The sequence below is a fragment of the Pseudopipra pipra genome, chromosome 5, assembly GCF_036250125.1.
Source record: "Pseudopipra pipra isolate bDixPip1 chromosome 5, bDixPip1.hap1, whole genome shotgun sequence".
Taxonomy (NCBI): domain Eukaryota; kingdom Metazoa; phylum Chordata; class Aves; order Passeriformes; family Pipridae; genus Pseudopipra; species Pseudopipra pipra.
In genome coordinates, this window is record NC_087553.1 from 46,708,560 (window position 1) to 46,729,501 (window position 20,942).

The 20,942-nt window shown below is 37.3% G+C and overlaps 1 protein-coding gene across 1 annotated transcript in view; it reads right to left on the minus strand.

Moving 5' to 3' along the window:
* Positions 1-5,197: 5,197 nt before the first annotated feature.
* CNTN1 (contactin 1) overlaps positions 5,198-20,942 on the minus strand; it is a 228,760-nt gene continuing 213,015 nt past the window's right edge. The window contains exons 21-24 of the mRNA XM_064655893.1: positions 18,727-18,913; positions 17,148-17,260; positions 15,871-16,027; positions 5,198-7,584 (exon numbers count right to left, since the gene is read on the minus strand). Of these exons, the coding sequence (XP_064511963.1) occupies positions 7,505-7,584; positions 15,871-16,027; positions 17,148-17,260; positions 18,727-18,913 (537 nt within the window). The 3' untranslated portion in view covers positions 5,198-7,504. The remainder of the gene's footprint in view (positions 7,585-15,870; positions 16,028-17,147; positions 17,261-18,726; positions 18,914-20,942) is intronic.

Sequence of the window (20,942 nt, forward strand, 5' to 3'; positions counted from 1 at the left end):
ACATTCTCTAGAAGCAATCTTCTCAGCACCAGTCTGCTGTCATTATAGTCAGAACCTGCCACAAATGCCTTCAGGCAGGATCAGGTTTTGTGTTGTCCTTTTGGGAAGGTTTTCTAAATGGATAATGTGATGAATAGAGTATAAAAATGTGCTGGTTAACCCTTTTGCCCTTCAGCCCGATCATCACAAAGGCTGATCTTTTTGACAGTTGAACCAGCATACAGGCATTGACGAAATAAATAGTGGATGGAGGTTTAGCCAAGAAATGAATCTACTTGTAAGTGGAACACTGACCACGAAATGTGATGGAAAGGCTCCCACAGCTCCTAAAACTACTCTGGGCTGCAGTGAAGCTTTTTCCTCTTATTGTGTGGTAGAAAGCAACTGGTTTTTTACTGTCCTAGCAACCTGGTCTAGTGGAAAGAAGGCGGGGTGGAACTAGATGATCTTTAAGGTCACTTCTGACCCAAACTGTTCTATGTTTCTACGATCATGCATTAGTGTTTAAAAAAGACTATACCACCATTGCTCTCCATGCTGTGTTTTACAAGCATATAAGCATGAAAGACTTTGTGAGTTTAGTCATTATTATACCTAATGATAAGCATTTAGGAATAGTTTATTAATGTCTGGCAGTCATCAGCTTGTAATGAGAGGTAATTTTAATACATCCACTCCAGAAAATTACTTTTTGATGCTTAATGGACAGAAACATTAACATCTATAATTGAAGGATCTTTTTAAAACTTCTTCATTCTACATATTTTACTTCATTTTTTTTAATGTGAATTACTTTTTATTTCTAGTTGAGCACACACACTTTGTAAAGGAAATTAATGGAGGCTTCCTGTTATGAGCCATAGACAGATGGATACTTTAAATGAGTATCTTCAAAAATCCACATAATGCTTTTTCATGTATCCTTAATGACATGTACATATGCTTTGTGTAGATTTTGCTTGCAGTTATACCACAGAGAAGTGGGGTGATTATATATTTAATATAGCTATTGTTTAATCCCTTTACACAGTTCTTTCAGAAGTTTGTATATACAAATAACTTTAAGGTCCTGCCAGCATGTCTCATAGGAGATCAGGATTGGAAACCAGAGACAAGAGGCTAGATACCAGGAAAGAGGGTCAGAGTACCAGTCACAGATAATCCAGTCACTGGTCAACAAAATGCCCTTCATAGCCCCTTAATCATAGTTACTGTTCCCATGAGCATGTGCCTGATTGCACTGCTGTTTAATACACAGCAGCTGAAGAGACTGCGTGGCCACCCACCACTGGCTGCATCTTTGTGGAACAAAGCTCACACCCAAACCCTGCAGCCCTCTTTGAGAACAAGGTGTCTTATAGCTGTTGGTACCAACAGTCACTGCTTTCATTCATTCCATGGTCTTAATGCTTACAGACTGTATCCAAGACATATGACTCATTTAGGCTTGTTCATTTAAAGTTCTCTGCTCCATGACCTGTTCCATCCTTGCTGCTCTATGAAGTGAACCCATGAAGTCTGGGCATGCCCCCTCACTCCATCCACTTACTCTAGACTAAGGCCTGCTCTTTGCTGAATTTTGCAGCTCTGCAATCTTCACTCCATACCATTTCAACTAATTTTAATGCAGAAGGGAAAAGCAGCTTTCAGAAATACTTTTTACTGCTTTCTCATGCTGTTCGGAGCTTCACCAGTGGTAAATACACAGTGGACATGATGTTTGCATACATAATGTACTGGAGATATTTCTTACTTGCCTGCAATGACAAGAGCAGCTGCACTTTTGTTGAGACTTACCCTGTCTGTCTGCTCTCACACGAAGTCCTGGGGCAGGGGTACCATGCTCCTCCCAGACTGACATCCCCAGGAGATCCCTGGATCCCTTCCCCATCAGTTATGGCCCACTGCAAAGAAAAGTTCTTTCTGGACTGGTAATGGCTCACTCTACATTTTCTCCTTTGATCCTTCCCTGTAGATATTGGGTAAAAAAAAGAGGTGAAACCTTCAAAGGAACCAGATCTAGCATGTTTCCTGAACAGGTTTGCAGATAGATGGCTATCTTGAGACTTGCTCTTCTTTTCCACATGTTGTTCTTTCAAAGCCTCCTGCTCATGAACCATTAAAAAAAAACCAAACAAACAAATCAAACAAACAAAAGCCTATTTACCAATCAGTCAGACAGATATTATTTTCACAGATCCACCCTCAATCTACTGCGCTGTGTTACTGTTACATGCGAGGTGCAATAATGCTATTGCCCAACGTACACTTTACTTGATTTCAGAACCACATGGATTTTTAAGGCTCTCTATGGCAAATCTGCCAAATTCAGTTGCTTTGTTACATTGTTCCTTGAATACCTTCAATAGTTTCTGGCGTTGGTACAGGAGATATCACTAGCAATGGCAGAGCAGGGCTGTGGGGAGCTGGACACTCTCCTCTGTTGATGTGTTCATGGAGAATCTACTCATGGGATAAAGAGCTGTAAAAAGATATCACTTATTTTTTCATATTTATCCTAAGAAATTGTCAGAGAACACTAGACCAATGAAAAATTATTAGTTAGTGTTATTGTTTACTTTGGTTGAACACCAGGTATCTACTGGGCCTCCGCCCAGTCCCTCTAGAGAGGAGGGGAGGGGGGAACGGGAAAAAGAAGGGAAAAAACCCTACAGAATTGAAGCTGCTAAGAAAGGGTATTTATATTTACACAAAGAAGGAAGATGCTATAAACACCATACACACAGAGAAGAACTAAAAATAAAGATACTTCCCCACAACCAATGGTCTTCTCCCCCAAAGGAACTGCCCGACCGCTCTGCTCCGCTCTGCTCAGCTACCCAGAAGAGAAGGGGCCACTTGCTTCCTTCCTGTCTATTTTATATCTGAGCTGACGTAACATAGTATGGAATATATCTTATTGGTAAAATACACATCAAATGATCTATCCTATTTCTGTTTCCTTCTCAGGAAAGAGAACAAACAAACCTATTACAGTTAGTAATACTAGGAATATGGAAATCAGACACCACCATTTTCTACAAATACCCAGGAAAAGGGAAATGCTTAAAATACTGATCATATATTTTAAGTTCAGAAGAGGATCTTCTCGATGCAAGCTCTCACACTGTAGTTTTACAAATGTTCTCATGAGATTTTTTTTCATCTTGTGTTTACTTGCATATTTATAGGTCATAAATGGAGTTGACTTCCTATGAGTTTTGATTTTGTTAATTCTCAATAGACATCACAGCTTCTGGCATAACATCAACATTATCGTAGTTTACAGACAATTATTCTCACAGTAGGTTCAAGTTAATTAATTCCTGAGAAGCTAATATTGTCAACAAGACTTTGATTTTTAATGATATCATTAGAAAGAATCTTTTTATTTTTCTGTTTGTTATTTCTCCAGTGGCATATTTCACAGTACTAACTCCTTCACTTCAGTTGCCCTGAGTTTCATCTGTGCCAGGATGGTACAAACTCAACTTTTCTTGATCAAACATCCCACAGGATTTAACTTTTGGTATAATAAGGTTCAAGTATGCCACTGATAATTATAAGTTTTCCAGCATTTCAAGATCTTGAATAAAAAAAATAAGTATGTTGGCTGCCTTAGGGGACACAGTCTCCCTCAGCTTCCCTTTATAACCCTAGGGAGGTAGCCTGTCACCCATGTGGTGTCCCACCTAACTTCATCAATGAGCACAGCTCTCCAAGATAAGCCCTGCATGTGATGAACAGAGGTGAGGGTGATCAGCCTGTCTCAGGGCTAAATGGCTCACTGAAGCCTGCCTGGCTGGCTTGTCATACATGGTATTGGTAATGGGAGGTACCTGAGTTCAAGTGAAGTAAATATGGTCATGGCATGTAAATCCTTTATTGATGAAAATATTGTCATGAAACATAAAGCCAAACTTAGGTATATTCCCTCCTGTTCTGCTATGCTCTATGGAAATACCCATTTTAGTTTACGTTTGCTGGAAGGCTGAGTGTGGGGAGAGCACTGACCAGAAGCCACCAGGTTATCACATTGCAGCAAAGACATTCTGGAAGATGTAAAGTAGGGAAATAAACCGTGTTAACTGAGTTCATGCTCTCTGTGACCCCGTGTTCCTGAGAGATTGCTCAGTACTTCTAGTACTTTCTAGCTTCTAATCAGTACTGATTAGAAAAAGACCAAGTCAGCAATTATGTTGCTCCTATATAAAAAAAATCATGTTTTCCTACCTCCTGGAATCAATAAACCCAAAAGCAAAAGGTGGTAGAAAAGTTAATGACAAATGAATCATGTCTTGAAGAAATGGAGAGGGGTGCACAAGGAGCTGGGAAGGGACAGCCAGGACAGCTGACCCCAAACTGACCAGAACGATACCCCATATGAGTCATGCTCAGTATATAAAGTTGGGAGAACATGAAGGAAGTGGGGAACATTCAGAGAGATGGCATTTCTCTTTCCTAGTCACCATTACCCATGATGGAACCCTGCTTTCCTGGGTATGGTTGAACACCTGCCTGCCCATGGGAAGTGGTGAATGAATCCCTTGTTTTGCTTTGCTTGTGTGTGTGGCTTTTGCTTTTCTTGTTTAAACTGTTTTTATCTCAATCCACGAAGTTTCTCAATTTGACTCTTTGGATTCCCCCATCACTCACTATTAGGGAGTGAGCAAACAGCTGTGTGAGACTTTGTTGCTGGCCGGGGTTAAACTACAACATTTGTCTACTGGAGTAAAAAAAATTACCTGAAAAAATACTCTGCTTGGTTATCTTTTGCTTCCAAAAATGCAAGAAAGCTCTCAGAATCTTCTGTGTGATTGATGTTAGGAAATCTTTCTATCTATGTCACCGATAATCAAAGCAAAATAGCCATAGAAGCTCTTAAACTCTAGCAAAATTCACAAGAAGGCAGGGCAGGGATACACAGGACTTCATTCCATCCACACCTATTCTGTCACAGATGACTACATCATGAAAGCTCCAATTCAAAAGACAGCTATTGTACTTTGAGTAACATTAATACATTTATTTAATTGTAATTTACTTTTCATTCATAAAAAGGACAAAGCACAGTCCTGCTCTACTCATTTGGAAAAAAAAAAAAGATAAAAAGTAACTAAAAAACCAGTTCAATATTCATCAGTATCAAATAATAGTAATATCAATTTTCCTGAAATATAAAGAAACAACAAATATGTCTATCTATATAAACTTTAATTAAGAACTTTGCATTTTAAAGCAGATGATACACTAGTTAGTTTGTCTTGACAACAATTTGAAACTGAAGGTCCCAGTCAAATTCACACAATTATGTGAAACAGAAAAATCTCCAACTATCTGATCAGTATGTGACATCTACCTCATCTGTGTTGCTGATTTAATAAAAAGAAGTGGCTTTCCTTTCCAGGTCATTTCCATGCAAAAATGAAACAGTTTTGCTTCTTACACCATGTATTAGAAAAGTAAAAGGCAATCATGCATTTGGCAAAAGATTTAGTTGTGGTTGTAGATTATACAAAAATGAGTCATACTGCAAAAAAACAAAACCGAATGAAACACCATAAACCACATTTTTTTTTACAGAAGGCTTACAGCATATTAGTTTCTTATGTATGAAGACAGCTCATTTCTCTTTCAAATAATTATACAATTTATGAAACTCAGTAGTGTTTGACACTTTGACATTCCTTTATAGGGAAGTTATCACTTTCACACATTTAAAAAATTTTCATCTTGTAACAAATAGTTAAAATTAAACTAAAACAGTATTATTGATATTTCTTAATGAAGACTCTACGCTTTTACATGTAAATATATAGTACAAAATTATACAAATAAAAGAAAGGGGTGTAAATTATTAATAGATCTATCCTTGCTTCATGTAAATATTATTATTACAGACCCCTACAGTATCAGTTCTAAAAAGATAAAATCTATTTCTAAGTAGCTAGCAAGGTTGTGCTAATAAAATATGATTCAAAGCTTATAATTCTTGAAGCATCAGACATTGCACTATTACTTGAGCCAGCTGATTCAATATCACGGTGTTTCTTCACCATTCGCACTCAAACTAATTCCCATCACACCATGGAAAATGAAAGGAATGTGCATTTCTTTAGCAACTTAAAAAAACCCAAACAAACCAACAAAGAAACCCAACACTGAAACACTCTAGACACAGTCAGAACAAAAACATTCTCTATCTCTAAGAGTTCCCATTTTGCAAAGGCCATAGTAAACATTTAGCTTTGACTAACAGTTGGGATCTGACTTTCACGTACTAACACACAGTTGGATTGTTCAGTACTCTATGAAATAGAGAAATGGTCTCAGAACTTTAAAACTCTTATTTACAACACTATGAACATTAGAATAATATCAAGTCCTTGAAAAAGCATATAGTTCTCCCAAATGTACGCCTTCAATACAGGAAGGTAACACCTGGCGTCTGCAGCATAAAAATGTAAATATAATAATTTTTTTACTGTGCTACTCTGTTTCTGCCATTTATTGTATATCTTTTTCTTTTTTATATTTTAAATCTTTTCACTTTAAAAAATAACATATGTTTCCTACCATTTCATGGTCCACTTGGCTGATCTTAGCATGGACTCCATCTCCAAACTCATAAGTGTTATATTGCTACCTTAATAACAATAGTAGTAATAGGACTAAATAAAAACAAATACATTACGCTGCTTCCCTGAAAGCTGACATTTGACTCCTCAAATCAGCAACAATGACCATAATAGATTTTGTCAATTGAATTCTTTTAAGAAAAGAATATGGTAAAACCCGTGTCAGTGAAGCGCAGGTAAATTCCTTTAAGCTGAGCATGCTATTCATGTCTCGGGTGTTCTGAACATATTTAAAATAAAAAAACCTTATCACTGACTTTTATTTCAAGTCCTTCCAGTTCTATCCAATAGCCTCAAGAAATACACCTCTAAATAATGAAATGTTTTTGCTTTGACTGTCTCTCTAAAAACCAGTAATCCCAATAAATGATGACGGGGCCATTCAAAAATATGCAGTACACAAAACATATAGGATAGTACAGACAGACGTAGTACTCTTACATTTATCACATACAATCAACATTTCAATCTCTATTATATTTCACAATTTGTTATTCAAGTTAAAGCACCTACGTATGGTGATTTTACTTTCACTGTACAGCCTATGTTATTGGGTTTTAACACTGTAACTTGCCCCATTGGACCAAATCATGCAACTGTCACAGATCAGCATAAGTGTTTTTTATAAGGCATATTGGAACAAGTTAAAAATATTTCTTAGCCGTTCAAAAGTTGATTTACTTCATGAAGGAGTTCCTGGATGCCTCAGTCCTCTTAAAGTTCATAGGAAATCGGTAGGGTAATTCATTTTAAAGTGTAATTTTTTTGGCTTAGGATGGTGCCACAGGAATCAAAAAGAGTCGCAGTCCTCATCTTCAAAGGGAGTCCTTTGTGTTAGGCAGAGGACAAGATAAATCCAGCTACATTCAGAATCCTGAGCAGGCAAGGACACCCAGGGCAGGCACCACCAGGACCAGGAGCAGAGTTGGTACTCCAACAGCGGCACCTGTGCATCGAACAGATAACAACACAGTATTGGTCTTACTTCAGCACTACTCACAGTGGGGGGAATAATCCTGGATGTGAGCAAGTCCACAAGGTATAGAGGCTGGAAAGCCAGCTGGCATGTCTCAGGAAAGCCCCTACCTGTATAGATAATCTGAAACAGACAAGGAGACTCGCTACAATACAGAGAAGGACCCACTCTTTTGTTCTGCAAGAGCTGTTTATGCAGTGTGTTTGTACAATAAACAAGGCCATTCAGTGTACATCAGTGTATTTTGACTTGGCAAGTCCAACGAGCCAGGAGGTTATTATAGCAGAATGTAAAAGGTCAAAATAAATATTTTAGCATGTTAAAACAAAATTAATGGGTTCTTTGAAATGTGATGAAGCAAAGAGACATCTTTGGAAATGTTAATGTTCATATGAAAAGCAATAATCTGAGAGATGTCAAAGAGCTTGGTCTGTTTGTTTACCTGACAGATTACAAAGTCCAGATGGCTGACTTCTACCAGTGTGGCATTTACATCTGTTAAAGTCACAAGGGTCTTTCTTAAACAAATATTTTAAGACAGAAAATATTAATCTAAGGCTTACAAACTTTACATGACTCACTCTGGCAAACAAGCATAAGAACTGCTGTTGTTAAGTGGCTTGTGTTGCCATGGTTCAGCTCCTGGTTAAAAGGCATCTATATGAAAAAATAACAAAGCCAAACTGTGCCTGGCTGTCAGTCTTGGAGACAGGCCAAAGGAGATGGAGAACAGGCTATTCTTTCATTCCAGAGAGGGCTTGTCTATATCAGGATGGTAGATAGGCAGTGGTGAACCCAGCTTACTGCTCATCTTGCTGTTGAACATAAAGAACAGAAATGCCTGTAGCTGGTGGTGACAGTCCTAAGGAGTTGCTGTCACAGTCCCATTGGACAGCTTTCCAGCAAATGCTGAGTGAAGAAAAACCATACTGAAAAGGTAACATACAAACCAAACAGCACAGATTTCAGCAGGCAGCCCTATTTTACCTAACAACAATTTTCAAGTGTTCTTTCATAGAATTAGGTCCCAAAACAGCAGTCACATTTTCTTTCAGATCTCTTGCAAGAACAACTAAAGCACATCATCTGGTCCAGCATCATGTAGCCTCCTAGAAAGACAGATCTGTAGGTTTTCCATGTCTGACTGAGAAGTTTCAGCATCTTTCAGGTTAAATAAAGAGCTTAATTCTTAATTTCGTGTCTATCTTATACCTCCTATTAATAAGGTGCTTTCTTGATTTTAAGTTAGCTAAACAAGATCCTGAGGTTGAAGAAACATGTGGGTTTCAAGTGAGAATTGTCCAAATAAACATCTGGAGGTTACCTTCAAGTATTTAATTCTTACAGTATTTCCTATCCACAAAAAGGAGAAGGTAAGGAAACCAGATGGAAATGAAACTGATTGATAACCAAAATCAGTGTGTGCTCTCCCTGCCCAAGGAGCAGATATATGCCTGTATGCTTATGAGGTGACCAAATACCGTACAACAGGATGTGCCTAGAGGTGTTCATATAGACCTATGTACAGCTTGTCCCCTAGCAAATCACCTAACAAAAAGGGGGACCATAAGCCACTTGCATACAGAAGGCCTGACTTGTTTACAGTTGGCTTTCCGTAGTGAATTTAAGTGCTATTAGAAAGGCAGATATGAAAGGCAGTGTCTCCTGACCCATGGGAGAAGCTCTCTGCAGACACCATCAGGGATATATTCAGAAGACAACCTCTAAGACCAAGACAGCTATTTCCCTTTCTGTTTCTACCACAAAAGGTGAAAACAAGTATTTCTGCGTGATCCTGGTTTCTCCATTGTCCCACCAGGGACAATCATTATCACAGTCCACATCATATGCCATGAAATCAGAATTGTAGAGCTTTTCCCACAGAATAATTTCAGCCATACTCCTTTTATTGTCCCCCTTCTTTCTATGTTCACCACCCTTTTCCTCCTGACTCTGGTCCTCTCTCAAACCAACTCTTTCTGCTGCTCCATGCTCTTTCCTGTCCCCTATTCCCACCTATTTCCAATCTTTTTCTCTTTCTTCTGATGTCTCAAAATTCATCTCTGTACCCATTGCCACCCTTTCTCCTACTGCTGTAGATGCTTTCCGAAGTCAAGATTTCTATCGAAGTCCTTTGCGGTATCCAAGCACTCAGAAAAACAAAATGAGAATCCTACTAATCCTTTCTCATCAGCTCCATTCACCTGTGAAAAGTACATTTCTAAAAATAGTATCTTTTTCCATAGGAAGCAGTACATCCACCTCAGTGAAAGATAAAATAAAGGAAATATCGGAGAATATTGGAAATGTTGCTTTTTAAGTATCCATAAACTGAGGAGTTCTATGCTTAAAATTAACACAAATGTTATGTCCAAATATATTTTCATAAATAACAACTACACATTCTGGCAACTGTGAAAGTACAGTGGTATATTTATCTGCACTTTTTAGTGATTTATGAGGCACATTAATCTTTTCTGTAGTTTTTATTCCTAAATATAAGTAGTGGTTTTTAATTAACAAACAGCCATAGGAAAAAAAAATAAGTTTCAGGTTTCATGTTTAAGAATATCCACAGAAAATGTATTCTGTTTTTGTCAGACTAGGACAATGCAGTCAGAAAGACACAAGTAAATATTTTGGATGCTTTTAAGGGAGGAAAATATGAAAAAAAGGTTGCTGAGTGAAGTTGAATGATGAGCAAGTATAAAGAAACTTTTATTTTCCTGTTGCTATTGTACAAAGAGAAAGGAATAATAAACCTTCCCTCTGAGATGTTCTCGCTGGCTCCAGAATTAATAGTTAACAATTCACCTGATTACAGCAGTTCCTTACAAGGTATAGGCACTGTTGCAGAGATATATTTATCAGCTTTCTGCAATGAAAGCTAATGTGCTGTCTACCCTTAGACAGCACATTAATGGAATATTAGGATAAATGCACATTAAACAGATCATGTCTTCTTTTTTCTCTTGTTAGATTACTGAACCACATGTCAGGATTCATATTTTACTGGAAACACCATTCACCAGTGCATGACATAACTAGATATGAAAACATTTCCACAATCTGTCCAACTGTTGAGTTCAAATAGAAGAAAAAGAGAAAAAATTGAAATTAAGGAGAATATGGCTTTTCAAGAAAATGCTTGTTATAACACCAAATATGTTGTAATGTATGGAATTGTCAAGCCTTATTCATCAAAGTAAGGCTTGGAAGGAGGCAGTACCAATAAATCAGAACTGTGATAAAATGAAATGTGATAATGAAGGAAAATCAAGAGAATAAAGTATGTTGATTTAGGCAGATTTAGGTACCAGGTTAGAGGGTATTCTGAGTGTTTTCTCCTTAATTTTCTACTTAATTTTTGAGTAATGAGACAACATCAAATGCATCGTGAAGTTACTGTTCTTTTAGAGGAGAGCTCTTTTGGAAATGTACTTTTAGTTTAGTAGAAACTTTTTGCTGCATTGTGGTCACAGTTGCATAAGAATATCCAAGATGAGTAACAGAGAACTGTCACGCCAGTTAGACAGATGACTTTTCATTAGCATTACTTGTGATTTTTACCTGTATTCTCCTCCTCTTATACAAACTGCCTTTGCAACAGATGGACATTTTCAAATCATATTTGATTATGCCACATGAAAAGCGAATGATCACCTGACTTACTTGATACTAAGGAAAGCAGTAAACATTTATGTCCCCTTCAAATAATAACTGAAAAAATTAAAAGATAAAATGATTAAAATGATTGTATAACTTACTAAAGGCAAAAATTTTGCATTGTCCTTTGAAAAAGCTATTATTCAAAATAAATACGTTTTCAGGATCCTAAAACATGCCTCTGGCAAATGGAATTCATATGTGTATATATATGTGTGCAGTGAACACAAGAAGCCATAATTTTGTACTCCTGCTATAAGCATATAAGATACATAAATTATTCTTTATCCATGTCACTATTTAAACTGAGACATTACCATGATTTCATCTTTGAAGATTAAGGTGTATGGTATTTCCCTTTTTTTCCCCCAATTTTTTCCCAAATGAGAAGTAACTGCCTCCTCTTTCCCTCCCTGGATGAAATTTTAAAATTTGAGAGCTTGATTCTGTTTTTTCTTTACTTTGCCATAAATTAATTGCACTGAGGCCAGTGTAGTAACACAAGTGAAGTAAAAAAGAAACAAGAACCATATGGTTTTAGTTTCTACTGATTGCAAGATTGCTTTGATTACACTAATATTAATAATATGGAAAAGTACTGCAATCCAAAAAGCATGTAAAACACAAAAAAAACCCCTCAGCCTTTAATATATTTCAAAAAAACCCAGATAAGACTATTATTAACCATTGAAACAGACTTCTTTGCTTAAACAAGTAGTTCCAACTTTATCTGGCTGTGGTAACTCAAAAATGAATTTTAAATTGCGTAGCTCATTAATTTACTATAATGGACTTGATAAATATCCCCAAACTCCTAATTGTACCACAGGCACTGGCCAATAAAATGTAACAGTTCGTGACTGTATTTTACGCTGATTATAGCTATTTGCTGAAATGCAGCTAGGCATATATACAGAGAGTGAGTTTATGATAAGAACTTATATTTCAAGATGAAATATATTCCAAGAAATATGCATGAGATATCTGTGTTTGGTAAACTTCCTTTATATCATTCTCAGCTAAAAATGTGTATCCAGTAGGAAGCTGAAGGGTTATATTAGAGCAAAGTAGCTGGAGGATGTTTGCCTCCACCTTTTGCAAGTGACTGGGTTTTCTGTGAGAAGAAGGAGGAAAAAGAAAATATAAAAGGAAGTTTTTCCCTTAAACAAGGGATTGAGTTAGAAATAACATCTAGTTTCTTTCACATTTGACTTTCAAATGTAATTAAGTTAGTTAAAATGTCCTATAGTTTTAATACCTAAAAGATCTCAGGGCCAGTTAGGGTTCCTAAACCTGAAATGTAGGCCAAAAGACATCTTCTGGTGTCCTGTCTGGCCTCCACCTGCCTATCCAGAAGATCTCAAGTCCTCTGTAGATCGTGTCATGGCTCCCAGAATTGTGTTTATTGCCCCTGGCAATCTGGGGCATCTCAAATGCTACAGGCTTCAACATTCAGAATTACACCTTAGATGACAAACAATTATAATGGGAGTTTAGACACCTAACTCAGCTGTGTTATGGAGATTACTTTGGATTTGATACCCCATGAACAGCAGGAAAACACCAACCTGGATAACACATGGGTTTTATAGACATTCCTTTCTCATTCCAGTTTGCTTAAGATCTGGTCATTCCTGGTCAGCATACAGGCTATTTTGAACCTCTGCCCCAGCTGTTTAATTCTCCCCATTCACATATGCAGGAAATTAACTAGGTTTGCAAACCCTGGAATCAGATGCCTCAAGGTCAGGTAAGGCATCGTTCCGCTCTGAATTTGGTAAGATGCCTTATATTTTGCCTTAGCTACTGTTTACATCTCTCTGTAAATATGTAACTTCCATTTTGGTCAGCTGACCCCAAAACACACATTCCTATGAAACTACATCTTCTCTTCTTTGGAATTCTCTGAGAAAAATCATCATTACTTAAAAGCTTCTTATCACTCTATCATTCTTTTGGGGTGATTATTCTAAACCCTGAAGCGCTACTGGAAAATTTCCTTAAGAATAAAAATTAGCAGACATAATTTGCCATGTGTAGGCGTTAAAACTACGCTTTGTTCTGCTTTTTGGAAAAAGCATGCATTGAGCCTAGAAATTGCCTGAAATTCTTGCCCAATTTTCTGTATACTATGTATTCCAAAGAGATTACCCTGCCTTTTGTTTCCTTTTCTATCTTTACTAAACTGAATCCAGGGAATGCTGCCTTTATCTATGTCACCAGAGGCACTGTCCCTCTTTGTCAGCTGCTGTATGGTAGAATTTGTGGATGAAAACTTGTCTGCAGTGTGGAAGACAGATCAATACAAAACTCTGTGAAACTCTTGCATTTTTAGGGTGCTAACTCTCCCAGTGGTGCTAATTCTGTATGGGCACGCTTAGGACAGGTCACACTGGAAAGACTGATCAGTTTGGGCTTAACATTGTACTGACATGACGATTCTGCTTCCAGTCTGGGAAGTAACCTATCTGCTGTAGCCTATAGGGTCTTTATATCACATTCATGACAGGTTCTAATATATGTATGATACAAAGATACCTAGGACATGTCCTAAGGATAGCAGTTGCCTCAAATTTTTTGCAGCTCATAAAACATGCCAAGACTGATTGCCAGAGTGTATGATAATATCCACAATGTATTTTTTAAAGTGGTTGACTTAGTACTCCAAAACATTCTCATAAAATATGGCAGACAAAATTAACAGGTATGCTAAATTGATTAAGAATTCAGTCATTGGCAGATTTTAACACACAATTATCGAAGAATGGTCACTGAATTTCTAGTGCAATTGCACACTGAACAGCAGTAGACCGGAGTCAATCCAATATTTTTCATCAAAAACAGAAGTAAACACTTAAGGAACCAAAATGGCAAAGTAGAGACAACAACGCATTCATAAAAATTCAGACAGCATGGGAACTTAAGCCATTCAAACCAACTGTCCTTTGTAATAATCACATGCAAAATTACACACCTAGGAAAAAAGAGACATGACACTGTCGTGGTACAGATAAAGATGAGAGACTGTATCCTGGAAAGCAAGGATTATAAGAAGGATTTAGAGTTGGTGTTGGATAAACAAGATGAACACCATTTTATTGCCCAGTGCAAGGCAATAGATGGCTAATGAAAGCCTTTCATGAATAATGCTGAGAGTAGTTGTGTAGGAAGGTGAGACTATCTCTGCAGACAGCAGAGTTGAAACAGCGCATATAGTTATAGTGTCTACAGTCCTAAAAGAAGTCTCAGAAGCTGGAGAGGTGAAGAAAAGAGCTGCAGAAAGTATTTAAGACCTGAAGAAAACGTTATGGAGAAATTCAAGAGTCTTGTTTAATGTCTATTTAACATTTGATTAGTATCATTGGCTCGTATATATACATTTCTTAATGGGAAGAATGTATCAGACACAAAAAGACTCTTTAATCTAAAAAAAGTTATAAAAGGAAACAATAGCCAGACCCCCAAACCAGATAAATACAGATAATAAAATTAGGTAAAAAAATTAAATCAGTGTGGGAACAGAACAAAGATGCAAAGATGCTTCATACAAACAAAAATGGTGATACCTATGAGTTCACACCAAGTGATATAAACTGTACATATTATTGAAAACCTGCAGATGGGAGGTCTACTCCTTTAGTAATGAGCATCTTCTCTCACAGTACAGATAATACAGCATAGGCATTGCTTTTTTTAAAAAGCCACAATAATGGTTGCATTGCTTGTGTGAAAAGAATATTGTTGATGTTTAATCCTTACTATTCCCCAAATTAATTTTTTTAATTAAAAAGACAAGAATACAATGCAAGTGTTCGAGCCATAACCTTGAAAAGACATTACCAAGTCCTTGAAGTCTATTCATATGTTCTACTTCATACACTGTGTGCCAAGGCACACTACTACTTAAAAAACAAAACTAACAGGAAAGAGATGTACAGACCATGTCTGAGCTTGTATTTAGAGTCAACACTGAGCATAATTTGAATCATCCTAAGCCATGCTCCCTTCTCTTCTTTACCAGTCATCCAGACCACTCTGAAGTTGAGCATGCTGAGTTTCTCATTGCTTATTTATCATTTTTCTGTCACAGATACCTTTTTCACTGAGAAGTGGAACTTCCCCAACAAGTGGTCTGTGGATCACTGTGCATCACTCCTTTCCTCTATTACTGTCCTCTTAGTGGCAGTTGACAAAAGAATGAGATACAGAGGCAACAGGTACTAGGAACTATAGGGTTATTGCAAGCTGACACCCAGATCCTGAGGCCTGCACCATGTAGTTATCCTTGTAAGATGCTACTAGAAGTGGCAGCCTAACCAGGGGCATTAGTAGAAGCAGTCTGATATTTGGAAAATTGACAGTGCTTCCAGGATTGACCTGGACTGCTACAGAAGTGTTCTGTGTATGCTATGAGTCCTGAGAAATGTTTTAAGGTAAGCTCCTATTCTCAGTACAGTCACCGCTGAAGGGCTACCTCTCAAATTTTGGATGTGAATTGTGTGCCCATCTCTTGACAGCGTGCAAGACAAAAATACTCAGTCCAATATTTCCAAGGATTGTGGGATAGAAGAAGGGATGCTATCTACTCACCTGAAATTTTTATTTGAGCTACTTCTCCATCTCCTCCTTCACTGTGTGCTCGGACCTCAACAACATATTCACCATCACTGGGGACTGGGACCTCTATTGTGTGCTTTCCAGTTGAAAACAACTTGCCTTCATGTTGTCCATCTGGCCTATAAAGTACCTAGGAAAGTCATAGTAAGTATAGTTATTGAAATGCTACATTTCCATGAAGACACAGTTATGTATGTACAGTGTGTCAACGAAAAACTATTAAGTTTTTATTTATATATGAAGCCTATGTATATATATATCAAAACTTAGTGGTTGATACTACTTTTTCCATTTATACACAGGGAGAATCTAGATAGGATGTTTCTTCATTGTTTTCTCTGTTCAAAATTATGCCACCTTTTGAAAAATAATTTCAGTGCTTATACTCAAAATAAGCAATTAAACGATGGAGGACAATAATGCAGGGTGGCAAAGAGCATAAAACAAAAATATGAGAATGCAGTTCGGTTTTCTGACATAAAATTTGTAACAATTTAAAGAAATGAAACAATTATAAACTTTATTAACTATCAGTGATGTTAAACTATTGCAAATGTAATGGTATATGTCTTGTGGGACCTCAAGAAAAGATCCCAATTCCTTCTGGAATAATCTCTGTGAAACACAATTCCCAGGAAGGCGTTCAGCTTCTCAAGCACATTTGTGCACATAGAACATGATACTAATTTTCCTACTGCCAAGCAAGCAGCAAAATGAAACAGGAATTAATATTTGAAGCTTTCTATATGCCCTACACTTAGTATATGCACTTGTTCCAGTTATACAGTAACTGCATCTAACAACATTAAAGGTCCCTTTCCTTACTCTACCTTCCCAGACTTAAAGACCCCATGTTCCAGGAACTGTAGCTCCCATGGAGATGGGAAAGGAAAGCTGAAACAATGCACACTGGTACAAGGACAAACTATAAGCGTCCAACTTTTTTAAGCCAATACACAATAAATGTGATCACACGGGAAATGAGGTTGCTGCAGTCACTGCTACAAACCTTCCCATAATATGGCTTACCACTCAAATGAATTGCAGTGCCCCAATGTTTTCTCATAATATTGACTAAACCCACTGGCTTTGCCCTAAGCCTACTGTATGGCTGTGATTGCTGAGCATGATACCTTCATCTTAAGCATTCAAGTATGTTTAAGTCTGATTAAGTACAAAGATTTGCACAGTCTACAAAATGCGCCACATGTTGCATAAACAAAGACAAAAAATATTTTCAGATATCATACTTTGTATCCTTCAACTGCAGACTCATTGGACATTGACTTCACGTGATCCCAGGTGATTATGTACCTTGAACCAGACCTTACAGAACTGATAATTCTTGGACGTTGGCTTGGAGCTGAAAAGCAAAGCATGTGTAATGTAAACTTAAATGAGATTTCGTAAATGTTCAATGACATTGTTATTAAGAAAGGTAAAAACCTAAAAAGTGAAATCAGGCTGACATTTATCTGAGCAAGGGATAGTCTCCTTCTTGGAATGAACTGCTACAGCTCTAGCCAGGCAATTTTGGATGGCTTGTGCAGTGGCTGCTTTGTCAGTTTGCCTTTCTATTTTCCAAGAATAGAAGTGGCCAACATTACCCTTCACTATGTTGCTGGCCATGTGTATTTACTGGCATGCAACTATGCTCAGAATCTCCCAGAAATGTGGCTTAGGTGATATTTATTCACTGAGATTAAATATTAAATTAAGTATTTATAGGCCTTTCTACAGCATTTAACTCAGTTCAGCAGAAATAGAAGTACCCCACTGCAGAAACCACTAATTATAATTCACACAATAAGCTTATAAAATGGACCCTTATTCAACACAAATGAACCCTGTAGGTGAAAGCTGCACAATACTCTATTTACTGACAGAAATCATTAAATTAGTTGTACATATTTTTAGCCCATGTAAGTGCGTTTTAAACATACAAGACATATTTCTTACATTGCTCAGTCAATGCTAGTACTAGGTATCATAATTAAGTCAGGAGCAATATTCAGAAACCTGTTATGGTATAAAAATTCTAGGGTGTGATTCAGATTGCCCATTTTTAAGGATGCCTGATCCTGCTCCCCCACTGTTAATGAAAATGGCAGTTGGTCATATTCTAATCTTCAGAATCCTTCTTGCTACTGACTGAACAGAAAGACAGAGTACACCTGCCTAAGTAATTGCTGGTTTCAACTGTTCATCATTTGGAATATCATGTCCAGCTTTGGGATCCCCCAGTACTAGAAAGACACTGGTAATCTGGAGTGAGGCTACCAACCTGGTGGGGAGCTGGAGCACTTGACACGTGAAGGGAGGTTGAGAGAGTTGAGCTTATCCACCTTGGAGAAAAGACTGCTTTGGAGGAGACCTAAGAGTCCCTTATCCTTACCAGGGGGGTTATCAAGAAGGCTCATCAAAACGGTAGGGAAAAAGGATGACTAACAAAAAGGCTCAAATTTGATTTAAAAGAGTCTTAGACTAGATGCTCAGAAAAAGTCGGGCAGTGGAAAAGGTTTCTCAGAGAGGGTGTGCGGTCTCTGTTCCTGGAGATTTTCAAGATCCAGCTGAATAAATCCCTGAACAACCTGATTTGAGCCTGTAGCTGACCCTCCTATGAGCCTATAATCTCAGCCTCTTTACTGCCTTTTGTAAGATATCCACATTGTACACGGCAACAAAAGAGAGGAAGGAGAACCCTAGCAGAAATTTTCAGACAAAGAACCAATACCATATGAAGGGAGAACATTTGATATATGAATCAGAAGCCATGTTTGAAAACATGATGGACATGATTACACTTAACCTAATGTTCCATTTACTTACGTGCTTTCCTGGTAACGACATCGATGGTGCTGCTGGGAGGTCCATAGCCTGCACTATTGAAGGCAGAAACATCTACATGGTAGCGAGTATTAGGCTTCAGGTTTTCCAGTTTAGTTGAATATTCCTGATTGCTCACTTGTACCCGCTGTGCAGCTGCTTCTTTATCGTGAGCAGCCCAGTAACGAATCTGTAAGCAAGCAAATTGAAGGATTAAATTTAACATATTCAGTCACAAAGAAATTTTATAAAAATGTATGTATTTCTATATTGCATACTCTGGGTAACAAGTGAGCTAAAAAAAATTTAACAGCAACAGCATGGAATTCCTTCTTAGGCTGCAATTTTATCCAAGTGTATATGCATAAAGAAACAGAAACAAATGCAGATTTTATTAGGAAAACTTTTCTCACAGTGGTCTAACTTGTTCTTAGCTAAGTCACTAGAAGTCTGGGAGATGGATAATGCCTTCAGAAAACAAGACTATTTTCTTCTTGCTCTTTTGTTTGCACATTTTACTCTGGACTTTAATATTGTTTTCCTACAGTAGGAGAGACTAAACTCTGAAATATTTTCAGAGTATTTTGTTTAGAATGTCTTAGAAATTTAGCCCTCTTGTACTTCTGTCTAGGGAATGCAAAGTATTCAGTCAGATTAGCTGTATGTGTAGGTCTAGATACATGTATTTTAACAAATTTTCTGAAGTTCTTTGACTAAATTCAGATTTCATAGTACAATACGACATTTGTCGAAGTAGGTGAAAAAGAACCTGAAAATGCTTAAACTTGTAACATCTTAAAATCCAAAGCCAATTAAGAGTACATAAAAAATCTGTGAGGTTTTTTTTATCCCCAATAACTTGTTCCATCCTATTTTAATTCATTGGGCATTGCAAAGCACCATTTTAAAACAGAGTAATTCCTATGGAGAGATACCATTCCATCACATACACAGAGTCTTATTCTGTATGGCCTTGTGAGATGCAAATGAGAGTGGAACACTGTTAGTCTCTGGGTTTTGTCTGGTTTATAACCATTTACATGAGACTAAATTACTGCACCAACCTGAAAGAGTGGAAAGCCATGTCCATTACATTTTGGTTTTGAGTGTTTTAATTCTAAGCATTTTGGCTCAGCTTCTGACTGTCTTCATAATGACTTTTGGGTATGCTACATGACAGACTTTTAAAATTTTTTAGAAGTAAGTTAATGTTGTTGGCAAATTCAGGCTCTAGGAAAAATCTTGCTTTGTAAGATTTTACTATTGACATTATATCCTGTCATTTTTCCTTTTAAATAGCAAATGCTTTAATCTTCCATACTGCTGACATTAGTTGCCCTTGGAACCTTCCTTTAAGGAACAGGTTAGAAGAGCTGATAGTTTGTCAAGATGTTAATATCACAGTTCTCCTCTTTACAAGTTATGGGTACAATCCTTGTTTGGTGAGGCTTTATTTTCCCCTGTTCACATTTAAATTAAAATATTTAATACAAATATTTCTTTATTTTACCTTTTGCTCTGTCTGAATGAGGAGAGAGGCAGTAGGTGATTTAGTAGGGGATTTCTCTTCACCTGCTTCAAATGTCTTTGAAAATGAGAACATCCAGTATCACTACTCAGAGGTTACTCTCATCTAAATACTTCTTGTAGTTTGTCTCTTGTCATTATTTGTTGCCTCAGTCTTTCCCACCAGTGCTACAAGTTACTCATACTCTGATTATTATAAATGTGACAATATTTTCACGGCTTTTGTCACTCTTTCACGGTGCAGAGAGAATCACGTCGTATCTGCAGACCAAACTGGCTTTGCTTTTTGAATTCAGCATGCATACCTGACTTTCAGGTACAAACAGGTAATTCTTAGTTCTATAAATGTATGTCCTGCATACTGCTTTGGAATTTTAATTCACTAGCATCCTAAACATCAGTTTACTGTAATTTAGGCACTCACACTCATGAAATTCCCACTTATCAAGGTGGCTATTTTCCTGAGTCAACAGCCTTTGCCCCAAATGAGTGAGGACTGTGCACCCGATCCATCCTGCAGCCTTCTCCAGCTTGATGAATGGTTTCAAACTGGCACGGATCTGAAACTGTCACAGTCATTTCAGCTGAAGGTCTGATTATGATCTCAAAACCAGAATTTCTTCTATATAATTAACAACCTGTTGTAGATAAGCTGCTGTTGTTGAATGTAACCAGCTGTACACCATAACCTG